The sequence below is a fragment of the Mustela erminea genome, chromosome 2, assembly GCF_009829155.1.
Source record: "Mustela erminea isolate mMusErm1 chromosome 2, mMusErm1.Pri, whole genome shotgun sequence".
NCBI classification, from domain to species: domain Eukaryota; kingdom Metazoa; phylum Chordata; class Mammalia; order Carnivora; family Mustelidae; genus Mustela; species Mustela erminea.
The window spans coordinates 26,740,932-26,764,044 of NC_045615.1; the positions used below are offsets into that span (position 1 = coordinate 26,740,932).

The 23,113-nt window shown below is 41.5% G+C and overlaps 1 protein-coding gene across 11 annotated transcripts in view; it reads left to right on the forward strand.

Annotated features, from left to right (window-relative positions):
* MFAP3L (microfibril associated protein 3 like) overlaps positions 1 to 18,429 on the forward strand; it is a 40,364-nt gene extending 21,935 nt beyond the window's left edge. For 2 of the 11 annotated variants that reach the window (XM_032332549.1, XM_032332550.1), the window contains exons 2-3: positions 1 to 427; positions 12,595 to 18,429. In XM_032332549.1, the coding sequence (XP_032188440.1) occupies positions 133 to 427; positions 12,595 to 13,529 (1,230 nt within the window). In that variant the 5' untranslated portion in view covers positions 1 to 132 and the 3' untranslated portion in view covers positions 13,530 to 18,429. Of the gene's footprint in view, positions 428 to 1,826; positions 2,067 to 3,601; positions 3,727 to 4,168; positions 4,305 to 12,594 lie in introns of those variants that run through there. The other 9 variants (XM_032332556.1, XM_032332552.1, XM_032332557.1 and 6 more) reach the window with 9 other exon arrangements.
* The last annotated feature ends 4,684 nt before the right edge of the window (positions 18,430 to 23,113 follow it).

A 23,113-nucleotide genomic window follows, 5' to 3' on the forward strand; every position in this document is an offset into this window, starting at 1 on the left:
GTTCTTAATCAGGAACCAGCTCTATGGATCCAGGACAGGTTTGTGCCACGGCCTGCTCTGAACAGCGTGCTGTCCCATAGAAGATTCCCATCGGCAAACCATCTCTGTTGCCTTATAGAGCAAGCAAAGAAGATGGATCGATTGAAGAACCATCTGCCTGTGTGCTTTCTACCTACTGTGCCCTTTTTAATCCTAGTATCCACTCTCGCGACTGCTAAGAGTGTGACTAATAGCACTTTAAATGGCACTGACGTGGTCTCGGGCTCTGTGCCTGTCATCATTGCCAGAACTGACCATATCATAGTCAAGGAGGGGAACAGTGCCTTGATTAACTGTAGTGTTTATGGCATCCCTGATCCACAATTCAAGTGGTATAATTCCGTTGGCAAGCTGCTGCAGGACGACGAGGGGAAGGAGCAAGGAGGAGGTAGGCTTTCACGTTGTGTCAGATGTCGTCGAATAGAAACAGGCGCTGGAAGCCACACGGAGAATGTTAGTTGCTCTTACTCAAGTCCTTTAAAGACCTCGTTCTGTCTTCTTTGCTAAGGCAAGAGAGAGAAATATATATCCTTAAGGATTCAAAGCAGTAATTAATTCATAGTCTTCACTCTGCCACTCAGAAGACAAAGGGCAAACATAAAAGTCTCTTAAAAGGCTTCTTGGAATTTTATAGTATAATGCATACAGAATGTTACAGGGGCGAATGTAAAGTGGATTTCCCATTAGTATACGTTCCACTTATAAGGGAGTTTTATTTCGTTTCATGGGGCTGGCTCTGGTATTCAGTATAGCAGTTTATGGTTAAGCGTCAGTTTAATTCATTGACTGTGGATTTAAGGACCACACTTCTTAAAAGAAGTCTCTGTGCAGAGTTGTCAGCCGCTGACTGGAGATGGCTCTGTGCTCCCCAAGACCTGGCTGAAGTTTCTAGATTGTCTCTTGCAGCTGAGGCCAAGACAGAGGGAGGATTCAAGAGCAAGAAATAACATGTGGCAATAGGGGAGTGTTTGGTTTTTAATGAGTGCCTTTCTGGCCAAGAAATGTGAATCACCTACCTAAGCACCAAGCTTGCTTCAGGAAAGTCTCCAGCCAGAGAGAGGATTGGTTGGGACATTGTGAATTTGTACATTTCTTGACTGAGATGGGAGAGGTACTTGTCTGAAAACCCAAGCCTGCTTTAATTGATCTGAAGGAGTTAATGTGCTTTCTCAAGCATTTCCTGTGTGCAGTAGGGGGCTGAGGGTGGGGGAGTAAAACGACCCTTGTTCCTGAAGTAGCAGCTTACTAGTTTCTGTCACCTTTCATTCATATTGTACTTCCCATTCCACACCCTTTGACCAATGAGTAATCCCCAGAGAGTTTCTGCTGCAAGAAAACCTACACTCTTAATCTCTGTCCCTCATTTCATCTTCTGTACTCTGAAAAATAGTAGAAGCTAATGTCTTATGTCTTCTTGGGAGCTGAGTGCATGGCGTTTTCTTACAATTACATGTGGCTGAGGCCACTAGCAGTCCAGCTCCCTGGGACGTGGGGTTTCCTTATAGTGCTCTCATTACATTGCTTTTGGTTAGCCATCCAAGGATGTATAGTATGACAAAGCTTCTTCTCTTAATGTTATATATCACGTGTGTATCTATTGGTTTAACCTAGGAGAGCAGAACTCTTTGCCCACCAAGTAAAATTATGGGTTAAAAATTTGGATTACACTTGGAGACAGTGTAATCCAAATCCCTCTTTTACCCACATTTCCCAAGGTCCTACTGTTACTAAGTGGCTTTGACTAGAACCTTCACTACTGATGATGAGAAGATGAGACACCACCACCCCTTAGCCCACAGGTGGTTTCCATTCCTCCCGTTCCTTCCTCCTAGACTCCCAAGTCAAAAGGAAGTGATATCACACTTGTGAGGGGGCAGTAACCGTGGTAACATACACACTCTCCAGTCCCTGTACCTCATCAGATCTCTCCGCAAGCTGGGCCACTGTGAGGAATAACAAGGTAACTGAAGTGAGGGAGCAAGGACTCCAGACCTGCATCTGCCTTTCACATGGACGTGGAAGCACAGGTTATGCCGGGTACCCAGGAGCTGGGGCTGGGGCCCCGAGCCCCTGAGTCTTAGAGGGGAAGACAACTGTGGGAACTTTTGAGCGCTGGGCCTGAATTTCAGGCGCAGTATTTTGAGGGCATTCCTGAAGTAGTACCTTTCTCCTTCAAAGAGATCTCCTGTTGCCTCCATTGAAAAGGTCCTTATAGCTGTTGACTCAGTCCGGCAAGCACATGGTGCACCTTGCCTTCTCTACCTGTGTCCTGGGAAGCTGGCCTAGAGGGAAGCCCCACATGGCTTAATTGCCCTTTGTTTTGTGGGTGCTCAGGCGACCCTATGGTAACAGCCTGTCCCAGACCCTGGAAGCAGGGGTAGCCACCAAAAGCCTTTGGCGCAGACACCTGCTCCGTCAGAAGCCAGTGCTTGCGTCACTGTGCAGCCGGCAGTATTGCTGATAAGCCAGTTAGCTGTTTTTGAATCTCGTAAGGAAGATGCGCTGCTGATTTTTAAAAAGAACTCATTATACTAGTACTTGATGTTCCAACTCAGCTTTTGTGTTACGATGCATAGTGATAGTTGGAACATCAGTAACACAGGGTAATACAGAAATGACTACACCTAACCAAGCAAGATACAAGAAAGCAGAAATGAGTCCTCATCATGAAGTATTCGAATTTTAGTGCTCAAATGGCCTATTAGAGGACCCATAAGTCTTTAATTCAATTTCTGATGGGGAAAATGCCCATATTATGACTATGGACAAAAATTTCAGTTTTCAGGCTTAGTCTAGAAGTTTAAATAGAGCAGTGTTTCCCTTATAACTCAACAAATAGGTAATTGAATGTAGTATGAAAAATGATGCTAATATTCCAGAACATTACCTAGATACAATGGACTACTGTTAAACCAAACTAACAAAATTAATGCAATTTTCATTAATAATCCCTACCATTGAATAAGCCCCCATACCAAGTTTCAGATACTATTTCTAATCCTTACAACACATGTGATGGGTAGATGTTACTAATCTTTATGCATAGAGATGAGGAACCAGGTAAACAGGATATTACACAACCAGTGTGTGGCCAAGTGTGTGTGTATTCTCCTCTGCCCAGCCAGTATCTGCTCACCCTTTAGGTCTTGGTAGGCGAAAACCATTGAAGAGCATTGAGCCCAGATGGGGTGAGTGCGAGAAGTCTTCCTGGATGGAAAGTGCACGGTGATCACCCCCATCACAATCACAGATGGGTTAGGATGCATGCTACCTCGTGTACACACGACCTGTGCGTGCACACACCCATCGTCAGAATCCAGGAACACACCACCATTAGCATGGAAAGGAGGAATGTCATTTCTTGGTTATGCTGGAGAAGTGAGATCGCTGTTATTCATGCCAGCACTGCCAGTCCTAGAAAGAATGGGGCTATTTCCTGTAGGAGCGGCAGCTGCTTTGCCTTGGTTCACTGGTGCTTGTGACTTAAAGTCTGCAGGATCAGGAGAGGCTAACGTGTAATCTATTTCTGGAGGAGGACTTTATTTTCTTCTTCCTTTGGTAGTTCACCGAAGGACATGTTGGGGGTGGTCCACCAACCACATTACAGAAATAACTCAGAATTCGAGTAACATGCATAACCACAAATGGCCACAGACTGCACTGTTTTCAAATTTCCTTCTGCTGGAGGTGAGTAGAAATAGATAGTTGTCAGAAAGTATTATGAGAAAAGACCCAGTTATTTCAGGTAGGAATTAGCCAGTGTATTTTTCCGTGCTTTCTTGCTCTGATTTTAAGCCATGTAAATGCACATTAGCATCTTTATCAGATGATAAATAGCAAGCACTTCAAGAAAGTCAGCTGGTATAGGCCTTGGTAAACACGTCTGGCTTGTTAGTGATTACGTTTGAAATTCAAGGTAGGTTTGAGACTTGCTGTGGGTTTGTCTCCATAGCCTTGCTGCGTTCTTTCACCAAAAATATTGAAGAACAATAGAACAATCTTTGAAAGTAAACATGCACAGAGTAAACTGAGCTGAACTGCTTAGAGTTCACAGGTGTCACAACTGGAATTCATGGTTACAAGTTTTGCATTTCTTGTCACTCCATTGTTTTTTATCTCCACTTTTCAGGTATTTTGAATAGACTATGAAACGCTTATTAGCTATTTCTGCAAGGGACAGTAAGCTGTGCCAGGCCAGTTTGCAGACCATAGCTTCGACCTCCCTGCTTACTATATGTAGAAGGAGGTCCATTTCCACCTGGAAGGTAAATTATTCTTTGCCTCCAAGATTGGCATGAAGTAGCTAGCTCATTAAATCCTGAAAATATGCTGAATTCTTCTTTTAGTAGATTCAGTATTTAAGATGAAAAAATCAACTTATCAAAGGCTTAAAACAAGATTGATGTAATTATGAATATATTGTGGGGAATTCAGAAGAATCACACAAGAGTCTTTGAGCAAGTGCCTCAACTTCCCTGAGCATCAGTTTTTGTATCTGTAAAATAGAGGCAATCCTTTTTTATTAGCAGGTGGGGCTGAGAGTCTTGAATAAACTATTGTATATGAAATGTTTTGGATAGTTACCTGGAGCACACCAAGCTGTCCATGGCAGCTGCTCTCACTGTTATTGGTAATACTGTCCTGTGTTGTCACAGTAATAGATTCCAAGGGCTTAAATCTATGTTTCATAGTCCAGTGTGTTTTTGAAAAGACAGGAAATAATTTTCTGGGTGATTTCTTATTCTCTAGCTCAGTTTCTCAACCTTAAAAGCGTTTAATTGATACAAAAAATTTTATGTCCCTTTAAAGTTATTGGAAATTTCAAAACAAGGTTGTGACTGCGAGGTTAGCAGGTCTGGAACCCTCTTCTCCCTCAGAGGCTTCCCCTTGCCCCAACATCACTCTTGGGTACAAAGGGCCCATTGATAACCAGTAATGCTTCTATCTCTGAGAAGGCCATATATGTGCAGATTACTAAGCATATCATGCACAAGATAAACTTCACATTTGCCAAAACCAGTGGTTCTCAGTAGGGGCCTGTTTTCCACCCAGCAGCCATTTGGCAAAGTCTGGAGATACTCTTCGGTTGTGGTAACTTGGGGGAGGAGAAGGAGGAAGGGGGAGATGATACTGCTGGCATCTGGTGGGCAGAAGGGAGCAACGCTGCTAAGCATCCTATAATGCAAAGGATAGAATTACTGGGCACAAAACGTCATGGCGTCAAAGCTGAGAAACCCTGATCTAACCCAAAGAAGCAAGCAGTTCTCAGCTAACTAAAGAATCGTTCCAAAGTAGATCTTCAGGTCAGTTGTTTGAACCCATTAAGTATTTTCCCACAAAAGTGGTTTAATTTAAAGTTATTTTGGTTCACTGAGCCATTTCAAGGGCCAACCTGATAACCACCATCGATAGTTATTCTTTAATGAGGTGTGCTCTCTTTAGAATATGAATTCAGAGTGCTCTACTCTCAGCTGTGAAAAGACCCTTCCAGACCCATCTCAGATAAGGATGACAGCTGAGAGTCCCCAAATGGAAGTTATTTATGTGAACCCAGTGTAGGGTGCTCTTGTCTTGGAAAACCACCTGTAGCTCTTCTCAGAAAAGACTGTTGTTCGTCTCCATGGAATTACATGCTTGGCACTTTTTTAAAAAAATTAAGATCACCGGATCAAATTAGCTAGAGGGTCAGTTGTTTCCTTAGCCAGGAAATGCAAAGACAGTAGGTCCTCGTCAGATATTATTTATACCTTTAAGCAGAGCATAACTGCGGGCTCTGAACAGCGTGGCCTCTCCCCCAACACCTTCGGCGCTGAAAACTGAGCGAAGCCGGTATTATTCCAGGCCACCTTTGCTCCACGTGAAATAGGAAATAGCTTGTTAGAACTGCCCTAGTACACTCTGAAGAGGTCTCTTGGGAGGATTGGGGAGTGGGAGCGGGGGCAGGGAGAGGTACAAGAGCTCTCGCAGCCTGCAGTGTTTATAACCAGAGTCTTGGCAGTGGCTTCAAGGAGCAGTCATCTCCTGCAGAAGCCTTATAACAGGTGCAACCATGCAGTGCTAAATTTGTTTTCAATTAGGCTTTTAAAAAATTATTTTTATTAACATATAATGTATTATTAGCCCCAGGGGTACAGGCCTGTGAATCATCAGGCTTACACATTTCACAGCACTCACCACAGCACATACCCCCCGCAATGTCCATACCTCAACCACCCTCAATTATGTTTTGTAAAAAGATGTGAGTCCTTTGTCATCAGCGGTCTGTATTTCACATATTGGACAAGAAGTGCCACGTTTATAGGCACTACCCACATGTGCATTTTAGTTTTATTTGAAGAGTGTCAATTCAACATGTTTCTCATTCGAGTGAACCTTGTACTCCATTTATGTCAGCATAGACATTTCTTGGAAATCTTACCACATAAAAATGTTTTACAGATTTTTTTTTTAAAGATTTTATTTATTTATTTGACAGACAGAGATCACAAGTAAGCAGAGGCAGGCAGAGAGAGAGGAGGAAGCAGGCTCCCTGCTGACCAGAGAGCCCAATGTGGGGCTCGATCCCAGGACCCTAAGATCATGACCTGAGCCGAAGGCAGTGGCTTAACCCACTGAGCCACCCAGGCGCCCAGCTGGTTTCAAGAAAGTAACCTACTTATTTTGGCCAATTGAACCCCCTCTAAAAAGCATGGGCATGTAAGGCTCCAGAGCCTTCGTCCAAATGGGATTGTGAATAGAGCTTTAATCTTTTCAAACCACTTAACAGATAAACTATACATAAGCTTGTTTCCACATTCCCAGAAAGCTATCACCAAAGAAGAAGAAATCCTTATCTAATGAGTAATCTGCAGGAGATTCTAAGAGCTTAGTATTTGGGCATAATTGTTGATGTCTGATGCTCCATGGTCCTCAGGAAAAGCTGGGGAAGTGTTGGATTGCAGTGGACATGGTGTTTGAAGGAAGCTATAATTACAGTATCTTTGTAGGTTGTGCTCTCACTTTCTTTGTAGTTCTTTAGTTCTAGAAGGTATAAGGACGCTGCTCATTTCTCTACAGCATGAATTAGGTCAGAAGTTGCATGAACCATAGCTCTGATCTGGGGCCATACAGTGGCTGGACACCGAGGCACAGTCACTGTGACAGGTTTGACATATGATGCCATATTTGACTGCAGCCATATGACGCCATATTGCCTTGCTTCTCATTACTGGACAGTCTGCCTGACGCTGTCCTAGTGACATGACATTGTACTTTGTGGAGCGGCCTCCCCCCTGCATGTGTGTATGCCCCACAGTGAGCATAGTGGTACCGGGTCAGCCACCCTCCTGGCTTGGGACCAAGGTTATTATGGTTTATCCCAGGGGATGTTGGCAGGGGAAGAAAGTTCTGGAGCTATGTCCCTGGGAGAAAAACTATCTTGAAAAGGAGATTTTTTTTTTTCGTTACCTCAGTTTTCTTATATTCATTAATATTTTTCCAGTCAAGTTAAGGCTTGTCTGATTTGAAGAATTTCAGGAAATCTAAAAGTGGGTCACAGATTATATTCATTCTGAATTTCTCCAGATGCCTCCATATCAACCTTCCAAAAGTTTTGCCAACTCCTGCCTGCAGTGTGTGTGAGCGTCCCTTTTCCCCATTCTCTCAACATCATGTCTAATCAGTGCCTCCCCACTTTTCCTGGCATTCTGAAAGCTTAAAATGTTACCTTTTAAAAAATTACTTTGATCTCTTTCAGTTTTCTCTGTAATGTAATCATTAGTGATTTTTATATTTAGACACTATATTTTTTCTGTGACCTATCCATATGTTTTCCCCATTTTTTTCTTTTGGGTTATTTATCTTGATTTATAGGAGTTCTTTATGTTCTATACTGATGAAGCATTGTCAAATATTAAGCATTGTCAAATATTAGCATTTTCTCCCTGTCATTTGCATTTAATTTTATTTAGTATGACATATTCCGTAGTGTAAAAACTTTTTTTTTATTATTATTATTTATCTGACAGAGATCACAAATAGATGGAGAGGCAGGCGGAGAGAGAAAGAGGGAAGCAGGCTCCCTGCTGAGCAGAGAGCCCGATGCGGGACTCGATCCCAGGACCCTGAAATCATGACCCGAGCCGAAGGCAGCGGCCCAACCCACTGAGCCACCCAGGCGCCCCTGTAGTGTAAAAACTTTTAATTGCAGAGAAATCCAGTCCATCAGTGTTTTCCTTTAGTATTTCTGGGATTCTCGTGATGCTTTAAAAGGCCCTCCTATCCCCAGTTTGTAAAAATGTTCTTAAATGCTCTATTAATTTTATACTTTCAATTTACATTTAGATCTTCAGAATACTTAGAACTTTATTTTTATGTATCACACAAAATAGGAGTATAACTTTATTTTCTTTTAAATGAATAGTCAATTATCCTGAAATTTTTTTCCCTGCTGATTTAAAATATCTTCCTTATTTTTTAAAATTCCCATGCTTATCAGCATCTGCTTCTGGACTTTTCTGATTTTCTTGACTGGTTTAATCAGAGGTCAGAGAAGGCTTTCTCAGGGAGTGCAATGAGAGGTGAGGTGCTATCTAAACTGGGCTAAGAATGTGTGAGGTAAGGGCTTGGAGTGAGGAGGGAAGAGAGCTTTCCAGGCAGAGAGAAAAGCATGTGGGAAGGTCCTGTGGCAGCTCGAAGAAATGAAATAAGGCTGGCTTGTCAGGGGGATGTCCTGCAGGGCAAGGGGTTCCTGTTCTCCCACAGGATAAATAGGAAGCTCTTAAGCACTGGGATAATTGACTCTGCATTCCTCTTATCCCTGTCTCCACCCTACCCCTTCTCTTGGTGTTTGTCCGTCAGCTGGAGGAGCAGTGTCTGGCTTCCCTCTTTTGCTCATACACTCGTGGCATCCCCTTCCTGTCTGCATCCCCCAGCCTGCCCTCACCCCATACCTTTCTAAGAAGCTGGTGCTCAGCCCCACTCCCCTGGGCCAGTGTCTCTGCCAAGTGATCCACAGTTGTTTGTAGCTGTCTGTGTCCCTTCTTGGGCTGGATGATTTTCTCGTCAGGGATCTTACTCATCTTCGTATTTGCACAGTCTAGCATAGAACCCAGTGCAAATGCAATTTACTCAGTAATATTTGTTGACTAAAGGCATGAACAAGATTTTAAAAAGATCACTGCCCTTCTAAAAATGTCAGCCTTTTCTTTTTTCTTTTCTTTTTTCTTTTTTCTTTTTTTTTTTTGTGCCATGTAATACACACTGCATTGACAGCTAAGAAATATCTGTTAGCTTTTCTCTTTGCAAAGGAGGGATTGTCCACACACTACTTCTGTTCGCACGTGGGAGATTTTCACGTGTGGTTTTGGTGTCTGGAGTTTCTTGGGGAGACTGTGACAGATTCCTGGGCAAACTCTGGTCTCCAGTAGAGGAGACTCCGGCATCCCCCTCCTACTGTGTGTGGCAGTATTTTATCATGAAGCCTTCAGGTGAGGGTCCCCTTACAGGACCACAGCTGGTGGAGAGGAGGTGGGGGAAGAGCTTTCTGAAAGATGAGCCACCATCTGAGCGAGGTTCAGGACGTGAATAAGTGAACCACTGTCAAGGGCGTTAGAGAAACATTTTGCACATCATCTTTGGTAATATATTCAGAAAGTCGTGGTTAAACAACCGCCTCTTTCTTTCCTCTAAAGTCATTGCATGTAGAACGGACTTGGCATCGGCTGCTGACATTTTAGGGTTTTATTTGTGAAGTGATGCAGCTTAATGAAAATTCCAACACATAAGTTTGACATTCCCACTCAATTACCATCTTAAATACATGAGAACGGCACTGTATCTCCACTCCATGTATAGCCCTGATGGTTTCCTGAGACAGTCATTGTGGGTTATTTTTGTTTCTTTAAAGTTAAAGCCAAAGTCAGGACCCTTCCAGAACGAGTCTCAGGGCAGGGTATTTATAGACAGAGGTGAATGGCAGTGTGCGGCAGAGAAAATGCTCTCAAGATGATCCCAGCTGCTGTGTTCCATATGGAGATTCTTTGTGTGTGAGATACCCTCAGTGTGCAGTTTATGCCATCTTCCTATTTTTCAGGGCTCCAAATGGTAGTAGAACATGCAGAAAGCTTTATTTTGTACTAATCAAAGGTCAGGCTTAGACTGAGAGGAAATCTGTAGTCTTAGGATCAGCCTTTAAAAAAAAAAAAAAAGATACAGATATATATCACCTTTGAGGTTGGTATCTTAGCTTTTCTGACACTGTAGTCTTTGGAAGTGTGTGTGTGTGTGGGGGGGGGCTACCAAAGACCTGCTTTGTGACCCATAATAATTAGAATACAGTTATCACTGAACTAGTTATTATGTAGGTATGAAAATAAAGCTGTTTGTAGTGCCATCGGATGCCTGCCTTCTCAGTTTAGTGTTCTTGTTTGCATTTCTTCTCCTACAGCCCAGGTTCCAATTATTTTGGAGGTAATTCCTCCATAAAAGGAGTGGCCATGGGTGGTTAGGAGGTAACAATTTGGCCCTCACCATTCCCCATACAAATCACCTCACCTTGCCCTCTTCCGTGCTTTCTCTGTTACATTTTCCAACAAAAGAAGGAAGGTAAATTTGAGAAACTACTATTGAGTATAGTCTGTAAATCTCTAGAACCAAATACCTTACATATCCCCAATAAGCTTTCAGTCATCTAGAGCTTTTTTCCTATGCCTGCTGTCGTCCACTTCCGTGAAACATGTAAATTTTAAGAAAGTCAGTGGATAATTTCCCTTGCCTCAGATCATTTCCATATTTGAATAGATCTGCAGCTGAACTATCAAAATCCAAGTTCAGGGAACAAAGAGGGTAGAAGGCTTGCCCCAGCCCCATCTAAATGAGAGGTTTCGTAGACTGGGTGCTTAGGTTTGTCTGTTAAGACACAGTCACAAGAAACTGAAAATTCACTAGATTTTCCAAACCAGTGTTTTCTATTCTTGGGGAAAATACACTGGCTGAATTGTTAGAAAAGGGTTACTCAGGGACACCAGGAACCACTCTGCACAGATGTTCTTTCAGAAAGCGAAGTAATGGGACAGCATAAAACGAGAGGCGCCCTGCCAGATCCAGCATGGCTAGCAAGGAGGAGGAACTGCAGGCCCTCAGAAGGCACCTTGCTGCTCTGCCTAGCTTTCTGAAGAATGTTCCTTGGACCAGAAGATGCTGGAAAAAAGAAGGCCCTCTGTTGCCTCTTTCCATAGTCACTTAGGTGCTCACAAATTTAAAGTAGGGTGGGGAAGGGAACATGAACATGTTGCTTGTTGCTTTGGGGAAATACCAGACTTCTAAAAAAAATGAAAAGTCACCACCAGAAGGGGAAGAAACAAGAAAACAATGCAGGTCAAGAATAGATGCTTAAAAGGGAAACTGATGTTAACTTACCTCATCTCTCAGGAGAGGTTCCTCCAGTTGGCTTAGGGAACTGGAGTGCTTTTATGGAGAACTACCTGCCTGCCTGCTCCTCAGAACTCCCAGGGACTTGATCTGGACCTTCCTTTCTCTGTAGGACAGTATAGGGAGCTCGTAGGATTTCAGAAAGCATCAGACCCAAGACCTGGCAGCCAAACGTTGTGTCATGTTTCCCGGGGGTCTTCTGACATGTGGGTGCACAGGCAAACTAAGAGTCAGTCCCAACTAAAGAGTTTCTCCTGATTCAGAGAGCTTCATTGCCAGGGCAACACTAGATCCTTTCCAGGCCATAGAAGGAAATAAGAATTGCACTTACCAACAAGCATTCCCCATTATGTGAGGCTTCTTTTCAACTTGATGGGTCTATAATTTGCAAGGCTAAAACAAATTGATAGTAATTCATGCCCAGCCTCTGAGTGTTCACATTGTTAGCTTGTAGCTTTTAAGTACTATAAACAAGTCCTTGTAAATTCTCAAAATTAAGGATATGTTAAATTTTAGTTAACTGAGGTCATACAAGGATAACTCCAACCTCAAATATGAGAAGCCCAGGTAAACAATTACAATTTAATTAACTTACTGCAGATTTTATGTTGATCCTAAAATACCTTATATTCTGAGATGCAGTAAACTCCCCAGTGAACTTATATCCAGCAGAGCCATGCTCACAGGCAGGTTAGAAAACCAGATGCTACATTTACAGCATTCTTTAACAGCACAAGATTTTCCAGATGGTTTATTTTTCCTATTTTTCACAAAGCCGTGGCATTACATAGTATAGTTTCGGGATTAAGGATATAGCCTTTTGAACTTGAGTTCTTCAGCTAGCTCTGCTCCTTCCAAACTTGGTGACCTGGGGAAGGTGGTTTAACCTAACACCGCCTTCGTTTTTTCATTCTGAGAAGGGGAGCCAGGATTCATACCTGCCTCATTGGAGTTGTTGTAAAGATGAAATGAGTTAGTATACGTCACTGTCTGGTGCATGGTAAAGGTCCATTGTCATTATCATTTGTAGTAGTAGAAGCAGCAGCAGTGGTCATAGCAAGAGTTGTTTTTAGTAACGTGAGAGTTCATAGACACTTTGGTGGGACCTGTATGTCCTTGGTTGAATTCTCCACTCTTCCCTTCCAGCAGGAAAATGGCAGATGCACGACAGCGGCCTCCTGAACATCACCAAGGTGTCTTTTTCGGACCGAGGTAAATACACGTGTGTTGCTTCTAACGTCCATGGCACTGTGAACAACACGGTGACCCTGAGAGTCATCTTTACCTCTGGAGACATGGGCGTCTACTACATGGTTGTCTGCCTCGTGGCCTTCACTGTCGTCATGATCCTGAACATCACCCGCCTCTGCATGATGAGCAGCCACCTGAAGAAGACCGAGAAAGCTATCAACGAGTTCTTTAGGACAGAAGGCGCCGAGAAGTTGCAAAAGGCATTTGAGATTGCCAAGCGGATCCCCATCATCACCTCAGCCAAAACTCTAGAGCTTGCCAAAGTCACCCAGTTCAAAACCATGGAGTTTGCCCGCTACATTGAAGAGCTTGCCAGGAGTGTGCCTCTGCCTCCCCTCATTATGAACTGTAGGACTATCATGGAGGAAATCATGGAAGTGGTTGGGCTGGAGGAGCAGGGGCAGAATTTTGTGCGGCATACTCCAGAAGGCCAGGAGGCCTCTGACAGGGATGAGGTTTACACGATCCCCAACTCCCTGAAGAGAAGTGACTCGCCCACCGCGGACTCGGACGCCTCGTCGCTGCATGAGCAGCCCCAGCAAATTGCCATCAAGGTGTCTGTGCACCCGCAGTCCAAAAAAGATCCCGTGGGTGACCCAGATGGTGTACAGTTTGAAGTCAAAGATGAAGAGGAGACAGAACCGTCTGCTGAACATTCCCCAGAAACTGCAGAGCCTTCTACGGATATAACCTCCACGGAGCTAACATCTGAAGAACCAACGCCTGTTGAGGTATTAGATCGAGTCCTGCCACCAGCCCACCTGGAAACTGCAGAGCCAGTGGTGGCACATGACAAAAACACCTGCATTATTTATGAAAGCCATGTCTAATATCAACTACGAAAAGCTATGCATATCAAGAAAATCAGGGGCTGCTCCTTGTAGTGCAGATGTAGTACGCACTTGCCGCTAAGCCTTACCAGGAGACTCTCATCCCTTAGGTAGGAGTGATGCCATTTTCAAAGGGGAAACTCCTGAGTGCAGGTATGATGTGACTGGAATTTCCCCAGTAGAAAAGGATGCGAGAAACATCAGGGTGCAGAATCGATAATACTGGACAGAAGGCGTCTGTCCACCTGATACGAATTTTAGAGGCTCTTCTCTGCCAAATACCTTAATGGGTGATGCCCTTTTGGCAAAGAGAATATTACTATAAGATATTCTGAGCTCAAGAGCCCTGTCCAATGCACACTGCATTGCTTTTCCTTTAAAAAAAAAAAAATATAGGTCTGCTACAATAGCAAATGCACGTACATGGGTTTGTTGCACTTTCTTCTCAGTTTTTATTCCTATCATTATTCCTTTATAATGGAGTAGTCGATATAGAAATACTAATTGCTCTTTCCGGTTTAGTCCTCTTGGCCACTTTGTCCTTATTTTCCCCTTGAACATGTACCTCACAGACTTTGGTATCAGTCACTCTAGTAGCAGGGCTGATATCTATAAGTCAAGTTGTAATGTTCCATAGTTACTAGGCTCATTATTTTTGTCACTTCCCAAGCCCACTTTCACACATCACTTTTTTTTTTTTTTTGGTTTCCAGTGAAGCTGCTATTGTGAAACTGAGAAAACCTTTGTCCAGGAATAGCACTTTAATGGCCAAATAAAAATGTGTTTACCTGTCCAGTTCTGAGAGCCTTTTGGTGAGCTCAACTGAAGTATGGAGGGAGATGGTAAAAGGTTGAATATACCCATATTACCCATGAAAACTGCTCTTTTTATGGTTACATAACATCATCCTACAAAGAAAAACAGATTCTTTGTTTGGAAAATGTATTGCTTCCAAGGACAGAGGCATTTGATGAATCCCTGCAGGTTGTAGAGTTTTGGCTTCCCCGGAGGGCTTGCAGGGACATATGCCTTTGGGTAACTCAAACACTGGATCTGGGGCAGCAAAAGAAAGATCTGTGAGGCCGTGTAACCAGGTCCTTTTGTGGACCACACTTTTGTGAACCACAGAGCTAACTCATTAGTCTTGAAGGGGAGCGTGAAAGGTTAGAAAAATGGTGTAGCTGTGTCATCCAATTTCATGCGAGATTGTGGAATTATTTTTTAGTCTTACAAGAAAGCAGTTGTACGTGAGACTGAATGATGACGGAAAGAAGAAAAAGTCGGTCTATGTAAAGGCCAACACCTTACCTGACCGTGCCAATAACCAACTGCCTGACTTTGGGCAGGTGTGGGTCTCAGTTTCCTTTTGTCAGAGGAGAGAGACTAGATGTACTCTGAGCACCATCTAAATGGTCTCACTCTCACAGAACCAAATAAATATCATCATGCTTTTCTCTTTCCAGGTACTTAACAGATTTTTACTTTCTACTCTGGGGTTCAGCTCACATTGTTTATGCTGCAGGACTTACTCAAAGAGGATCAATTTCAAATAATCATAGCATTTTAAGCAAGTTATGGCTGTTCTCTCCCAAACCATCATTAGGATCACTTTCATAGTTGAAATTTAATCATGGTGAGAATGAGTGGTATTTCATTTTCACTTAGAACCTTAAAGTTTTAAAGGTCATGGCCACATCAAGTGATGGGGTCATGACACTGGAGGTTACACAGGCCTCGCTGGTACTGAGAGCAGACCCAGATGTTTAGTCCTCACTCTGTCGCTATCTGGATGAGTGACCTTGGACAACTCCCTTCCCCTCTCCAGGGTTTAGTCTTTCTCTTCTGCAGAATAGGGGTGTTGTGCTTGATGATTCACAAGATCCCTTCTAGCTCCGACATTTACTGCTTTCTAGAAAGTTTGTAATATGCCAAGATGGAATGGCCTGTACTCAAGAGACAAACAACATTGGGAGCAAACACAGAGACAGGAGATTGGTTGCTTTTGTGGTCCTGATTTTACAAGAAATGTGTCTGGCTCTGGAGCCAGAGGACGGTGGGTTTGGCTTTAGGGGTGGCTTCTTCATTCATAGATAACTCATGTGGAAGGCAATCTGACAAGACCTGGAGTTTGGTCAGACATCACTTGGCCAGGAAAGAACCGCTGGCATCCAGTTAGAAGTGTCTTGGGTGATCATGGAAAGCAACTAGTAGTTCAGCAGTCAGGAGAAACCATGACTCCTGATGGGCTCTCTGGCTAGGGTTTTATGTATTCGTGTTGCAAACCAGCTTTATCTCCACCTCTCAGAATACAAACATTATCCACTTGTCATGGAGGTCAGCAGATTGTTAGTATGGATCTAGGTGTCCAAAACAAGAACAGAGATTTAAGCTCACTTTGTGATATTATGTGAACTTTTCCCCATTCTGTTCAGTTCTCATTCCATTTAAACCCATGTGCAGATTTCCACATGGAAATTACAGGGGAAGGCATCAGTACGATCTAGACATTGATTAGGAATTAAAAATGTAAAATCAGCAGATATTTTTATGAAGCAGGAGCAGAAATGTGTGACCAAAGAATGTTCCAGATTGGTTTTAGCTTCTTAAGACTGGGAAGATGATAATACAGATTTTCCAAACTTTTCCCTTCTGAGGCATCAAGAAGCTCTTGACACAATAATGGCCAACCTAAAAGGAGGTTGGTTTACAATGGAGATTGCTCCTTCCTGAAATTCTGCGCTCTTCCTATCCATCTTACAGCTTCTTTATGAGAGAAAGGCTCTCCTTCTAGAATATAAAATGCAGAAAGACCTCGTGACTTTCAGCTGATTTTTCAAAGATAAACTGTTCAGCTTCATAGAAATGCATAGAAGTATGGCTGTAGGTGTGTGTGCTTGTGTGCACGCATGCGCATCAGGCTCATTTGGGCAGTTTTAAAACCTTAACACTAAATCCCAAGCCATGTCCTTTGGGTCTTATGTAGTCATTCTCAATATCACACAGTTTCTGGTTTCTGAGTCATAACTCTAACAACTTTTTTTCTTGAAATTCTGAAAATGATTCAGATACATGTGCATATTTAATTCACTTAGATGACCTGTAAACTTGGACGGTATTTATTCTAAATGGAAAAAAAAAATTTTATACTGAAAAATCTATGTAATTTATAATGGTTTTGTTTTATATATTATATTTTCATATATTTAGGGCACATCTACTGTTCTCATCTTTTTGTATATCATACTCGGCAAAAAGAAATATTAATACTTGACTAAAATCTCTAGGAACCAAATGTGACATATAACGTATAGAAATTGCTCTAAAAATATCTGAATGTTCTCACTCATCCCAACCATTATTGTGCCATTACATCTGGAAGGATTTGTCTCAGATGCTTTTGAACATTCCTTTTTTTTCAAAAGTGAGGTTAAAAGGCCTGACATCCCACAAGGGATTCTGGAATCTCCATCCTCCCCTTACCTTTTGTATTGTTTGTTTCATTTTTAACTGTAGAAGTCTGTGTTGTTTACGTTTCCCTTTGAAGGGCAAAGGTGAGATAAGAAAACAATTTGACAAAAAAAACTGAATTGAACTATGGCTGTGTAAATTATTTAATGGACTGATGACATGTTTGAAGTCTAATGCTTGGATTGTTATTTGTCGGTGATCTAGGATCTGCTCAGCTCTTCAGCACATGAAGAAAATGTAAGGCACAAAGAGTATTTGCATGTTGTGAACAGGCACCCTCTCAGTGTAGTGCAGCAAACACAAATCAGCCTAACTATAGAAACACCCATCCCAGCCACTGGAGACACGGTTTTAGAAAGGCAAATCGACAACTTTTATTCGCAGATTGAAATACAGTGTTGTATCTGTGCTATAAAACTCTTAATGGCGGCCCCTATGGTTCTGTTAACAGGGGATTTCCTCTCAGTGTTTCATTTGGGAAGAAAATGGGAGATTTAACTTATCTTTCAGATACTCTATTTTATAATCAGCACAGTCACTCAGTGACTATTCTGCACCTATCTTCACAGATCCTTTTGGCATTCCCTTAAGATTATAATCCCTGTTTCTAGTCTTTCTTTTTAAATTAATTTACTGGTACTCTTTCAGCCTACCAAATTTCATTGTATATTCACACACATATTTTGAGCACCTGATACCTTCAAGAAACTAGACATTGTGACATTCACCTATTCAGTTAAAAATCCCTCAGTAGATAACAAAGTTCATTTTCCTAATGACTTTTTTTTTAGGGTTTCTACAGTGATTAGCCAGGTTTGGATTCAACAAATCAATGGTGGGGGGAAAAAAATCAAAAGAAACTTGCTTAGTATGTTTTCCAAAGGACTGAGTGTGTGTCTGTTACACAGAAAGAATCATCTGAGGGGGATAATGAGATTTTAGAGATACCAATTTTAAGGGGGCTGATACTTAGAATACCACAATCAAAACCGAAGCTGTTAGGGAATGTAAAAATAGAAAACAAATAGCTCTAAGAATATTCTGGCATAAATTGATTTTATTTAACCAGTAATGAAAACCTTCAGATGTATCTGTCAGACACCATAGAGCTGCTTACAGTGAGTTAGGGTCGAAGAAGATGCTTGCTTGCACTTAGGTTTTGGCTTGCTATAGCTCTAGTTCTGGATGTCCTTTTTTAAAATTGGAAAATAAGATGAAAAACTTTATCTGAGCAAAATGTCAAACTGTTGATTTCGTGAACTATGAATGTTCACTTTTTAAAAATAATTTAAAGATATAAACAAATGACTTTTAAGTTGATGTTATAGTAGCAAAACAAAAACCATGTGTTCCATCCTGTATTTTGATTGTTGCTTTAATAAAGGATTTGCGCAGGTGTGTGGATTATGTGTCATGTCCCACCTGAAGGACATTTGATTGTGGCCTGATTTACTCTTTCCAGTGGTAGGACATCTGTCACCAGTTCTTTTCTCTACCTTTTGCATCCATGACATATCTGGAGAGGAAAAAAAAAAGGAAAAATGGAATAATTTATATGTAAAACTGCAAAATTTATCCAAATTCAGAGACTTCAACTCCATCTTAACAAACTTTGTAGCGGTGCCTTTTTATCTTTATCAAGAAATCATTTTTAACATGTAACATCAAGCATTCTGTAGAGAATCAGAAAGGCCAGTAAACTCATATACTCAACATTCCACAGAAGGTATGAGTAATAGATCTGCCTAGACACCACCTAGACAACAACCAAATCCAGGTCAAATCCAAGAACATGCTAAGTAGGTTCCTTGTGACAATCCCTAAGCTTCAAAAGTGGAGTTCCTCTCAGATAAGAGAAGATATAACATATAAAGAAAACAAGAAAAAGGGCACTACCAAACGGGAAAGCAAGACAAAAAGGGCAGAAAGTAATTTACAGCAGACTGAAGAGGCAAACAAAATAACTGAGTTATCCAATAAACTATGCATATAACTAACCATTCCGAGGTTCTCCCAAGCAAAAAAACAGTCTAAGAGAATTATGCTGGCATTAAGGGAAGAATTAACAATGATTGTGTCATTACGAAAGAGAAAATAGGAAAGTTTTGTGCTAACCAGGTAACTTTGGTGCATATTTTCAGACCTGGAGCAAAGAGTTGCTCAATTTTTTGCAGGTTTTGGAGTGCTATGGACCTTAATCAAGGGAGCTAGATAAAGATTAATGTGAATTGGAGTGGTTTTCAAATAAGCATATAGTCACTGAGTGGGAAAATAAATGTGAAGTTACCTGATTCGCTTATCTTTTTTACAGTGTGCCTACAGGTAGTCATTCAGCATGGTTTGAAAGTCTCTGATAAATGGGGAGCTCATTTTCTCCTGCAGTAGCATATTCCACTGTGGCTGGGTTTTAAGTGATGAGTCAAATTAAAGTGGTACCACACTGGTCCTTGAGCTACCTGGAGCTGAAAGTGTGAGTTAGTCTTGCTACAATAAAATTGCCTTTTTACTGTCAACACAAAACTAAAATTGTAAATGTATTCATGTAAAAGGATTACAAAAATGTGGGGCGCCCTAAAGCTACTACATTAATGTGCCATGTGGCTAACACCCTTCTGAGTGAATGGCTTCTGCCAGTGGGTAGTAGAGGCCGAAGTCCGGTGAATCAGGCGCTCCCCCCTCCCAGCCCGAGATGTCCTAAGGTGACAGCTCACTAAATAAAGGATGGTTAGCAGCCAGAAGGAAGAAGTGTACCAAGCAGCAGATTAATTGCCTCAGTCTATTAGTATACTTTTGAAAGGCTATTAGAACTGACTACTGAGAGAAGTATATTTATGTGTTAGGTGGCATATTGAGGTATTTTAAAACCAATTGGATTAGAGCTGTCCCCAATTGCATTTACACTATTAGGTAAAATGAAGATACCCAGGGTAAAAAAACAATTTTGCTAAGATATTAAATAACTAATGAGTAAGGTAAAAATACAAAGATTGATAAAACCATATGAATTTTTCAAAAAAATTTCTCACTACCAGTGGAGTGGGTTTCCTTACAATTACTCATGTTTTAAAGTTCATTATGGATTAGGTGTCCCAGTGAATTATGCAGAAAAATCACCTGCACCTAGAACTCTAACAGCATTAGGGGACATTTTGTGCAGTGAAAATGCTGTACAACACCTATTTTCTGAAATTTTTCATGATTCATAGGAAGCTGATGTGTACTGGAGACCCCTGAGGTGGTCGGTGCCTCTGGTTTGAAGTCTGATTGCCTCTCATGTCTGCTGGGGCTGCATGCTCTTCCAACTAGGCCAATGGTGGGGTGAATAAAATTGTCCCAAAGCTGTAAGAAGCTTCCTAATTCAAACCATCAAGGAAAGAAATGACAAGTGTGTTTGAAGAAAGAGGTACAACTCTCTGTCCTGGCTGTACTGAACGCCCCTACTGTCGGTGATGTTTCCCACTCTCATCCCCTCTAGCAATACCTCAGCTGTAGGCAGAGAGGCAGGCAGAGAGAGAGGAGGAAGCAGGCCCCCGGCTGAGCAGAAAGCCCGATTTGGGACTCGCTCCCTGGACCCCGGGATCATGACCTGAGCTGAAGGCAAAGGCTTCAACCCACTGAGCCACCCAGGCGCCCCTAAAAGAAATAAATTTTAATGCTGGTTATGTTTGAAATTATTTTAAAACAAACATTACAAAAATTATGAGTTGGCATCTTTGTAGAAATGTCTTCAACTAAAGAAATTTGAAAGTGTTAAGACCTTAGAAATTGCAGATGATTTAGATACATCCTATTTATAGGGGGGGAATGACCAGCAATGTAGACCATTTGTGATCATTAAATTTTTTAGTGTGCAGAATGTAACATTCCTTATTTTTTGGTCATCACAGTAATTACTGTAATTAATAAATTTCTGAAACCCTGCCAGATAGTGGAAAAAATTTAATCCACCAATTCTAAATATATATGTACTATTGTATCATGTTAACTATTTTGTTACCTTTCATTCCACAATGGGTTTTATGTGATTGGGTTAAATATATTGTACATTCTGTGAGTCCTTTGAAATTGGAAATTGCTGTGTTTCAAACAAGCTCACTAATTCTCAGTAATCAAATATCTTATTCCCAATTATTTTGAGTCAAGAGACCTTTACGTATGATTAAAAAAGCAGAACAGCTAGATGATCTATAAATGCTTTATCTGAAGCTAAAAATGGAAGGCTTTCTGCTGTAGCACAAGAATAAGACATTATTATGCTCTGCTTACATACAGACCACACGTTCATGTCCACCTAAAATTCTATGTTGAAATCCTAATCCCCAATGTGATGTTATTTGGAGGTGGGGCCTTTGGTAGGGGATTAGGTCATGAAAGATGAAGCCCTCATCAATGGGATTAGTGCCCTTATTAAAAAAGACCCCACACAACTCCCTCACCTCTTCTGCCATATGAGGACACAGCAAGAGGTCAGTGTCTATGAACCAGGAAGCAGGCTCCCACCAGACACTGAATCTTCCACTGCCTTGATCTTGGACTTCCAGCTTCCAGGACATAAAAAAACAAAACAAAACAAAATCCCTTGTTGTTTATGCCACCCAGTCTAAGGTATTTTTGTTTAGTAGCCTGAATGGACCAGGACAGCATGAACAGTGTAAAACAATGCAATGTAGGAAAGCATAAAGCATGCAGCTGATTTCCTCCAAGTCCTTACATATGGATTTGGATTGCCTTTTTAAACATTATCCTTATAATTTTTTTGACACTTCAATATAAAAATCAATACAAATATAGAATTATGAACTTTCAATTATTTTTCTTCTTTATTAAACATGTACATTCACCAGGATAGGAAAATTATAAGATAGTCATGATTGTCTTCTTTGTATGAAATCTAAAGAAGATAGCTATGCCTTATGACACCAAATTTAGATTCAATCCTTTACCTAAACACAAAATTGTCTCCAACTGGTAGCAAAACTGTGTATGTACCTACAATGGTAGGATGAACCTTGCTACTGTTTGTGAACATGTGTGTTTGCTTCTGTGTTGCACATATGAATTTTATCTTCCTAAATACTCTGACGCTAGAATAGCAAACACATTTTAATTAGACTTTGTTTTGAGATCATTGTGGGTTCATTTGCAGTTGTAAGAATGAATACGGAGAGATCGCATGTACCCTTTACCAGGGCCCTACAATGGTAACATTTCACAAAATTATAGTACACTATCACGATCAGGATATCAACTGACACAATTACCAGTCTTAATCAGATTTTCCCAGGTTTACATGCACACATCTGCATGTGTGTATTTTGTGTATCTACCACCATAATCAAGATATGGAACCATTCCATCACCACAGGGATCCCCTGTGTGGCTCTCTTACAACTACATCTACCCCCATCCCACCCCAGAATACATTTACTGTAAATCAGTAAACTCAGATAACTAAACTGTGCCTGGGGAACCAACTGTATTAAGTGTGTTTTTCCATAGAAATATGTTTAAATTTATCAGTTTCTTGATATCTGGTTTCCTGTCCCTTTTGAAGGATTCACACGGTGAAGACAGAGAGTTGGTTTCTGAAACACAAAGGAAGGACAGCCACATATATTGAAATTCTAGAAAACTCTTGAGAAGCAGGGGTCTGAGTAGCAACAGGTCACAGTGTGTTGGTGGGGGAACTCTCGGACATCCCATTCATACCCTAAGCTGTTCCTGTAGCCAAAAGATAGCAAACATAGAACAAAGGCATGATTTTTACATGTCTTTGCAAGTCTCAAGGGAAGAAAAAGTAGTCACTCCAGTATCTAAAGTGTCTAGTACTCCAGAAATTCTAAAACTAAGGGTGGTAGAAAATCATGAGTGAAGATTCAAACCACCTCTGTGATACTGGTGGTCTTGATAGCCTTGTATTCGTCTCTCTTAGGTAAGAGAGGACGTAGAATTTCAAAGCCCAGAACCTAGGCCATAATGAGATATCGATTCTGATGTTACCATAAGCATCAAGGGCCTTAGTAAAACCCTAGTAATGACAGTCACCATTCAAGTATTGAAATCAAGACAATTGGCCACACTGTCGAGGAAAAAGATCCTCTACCTACCCAGCCTGA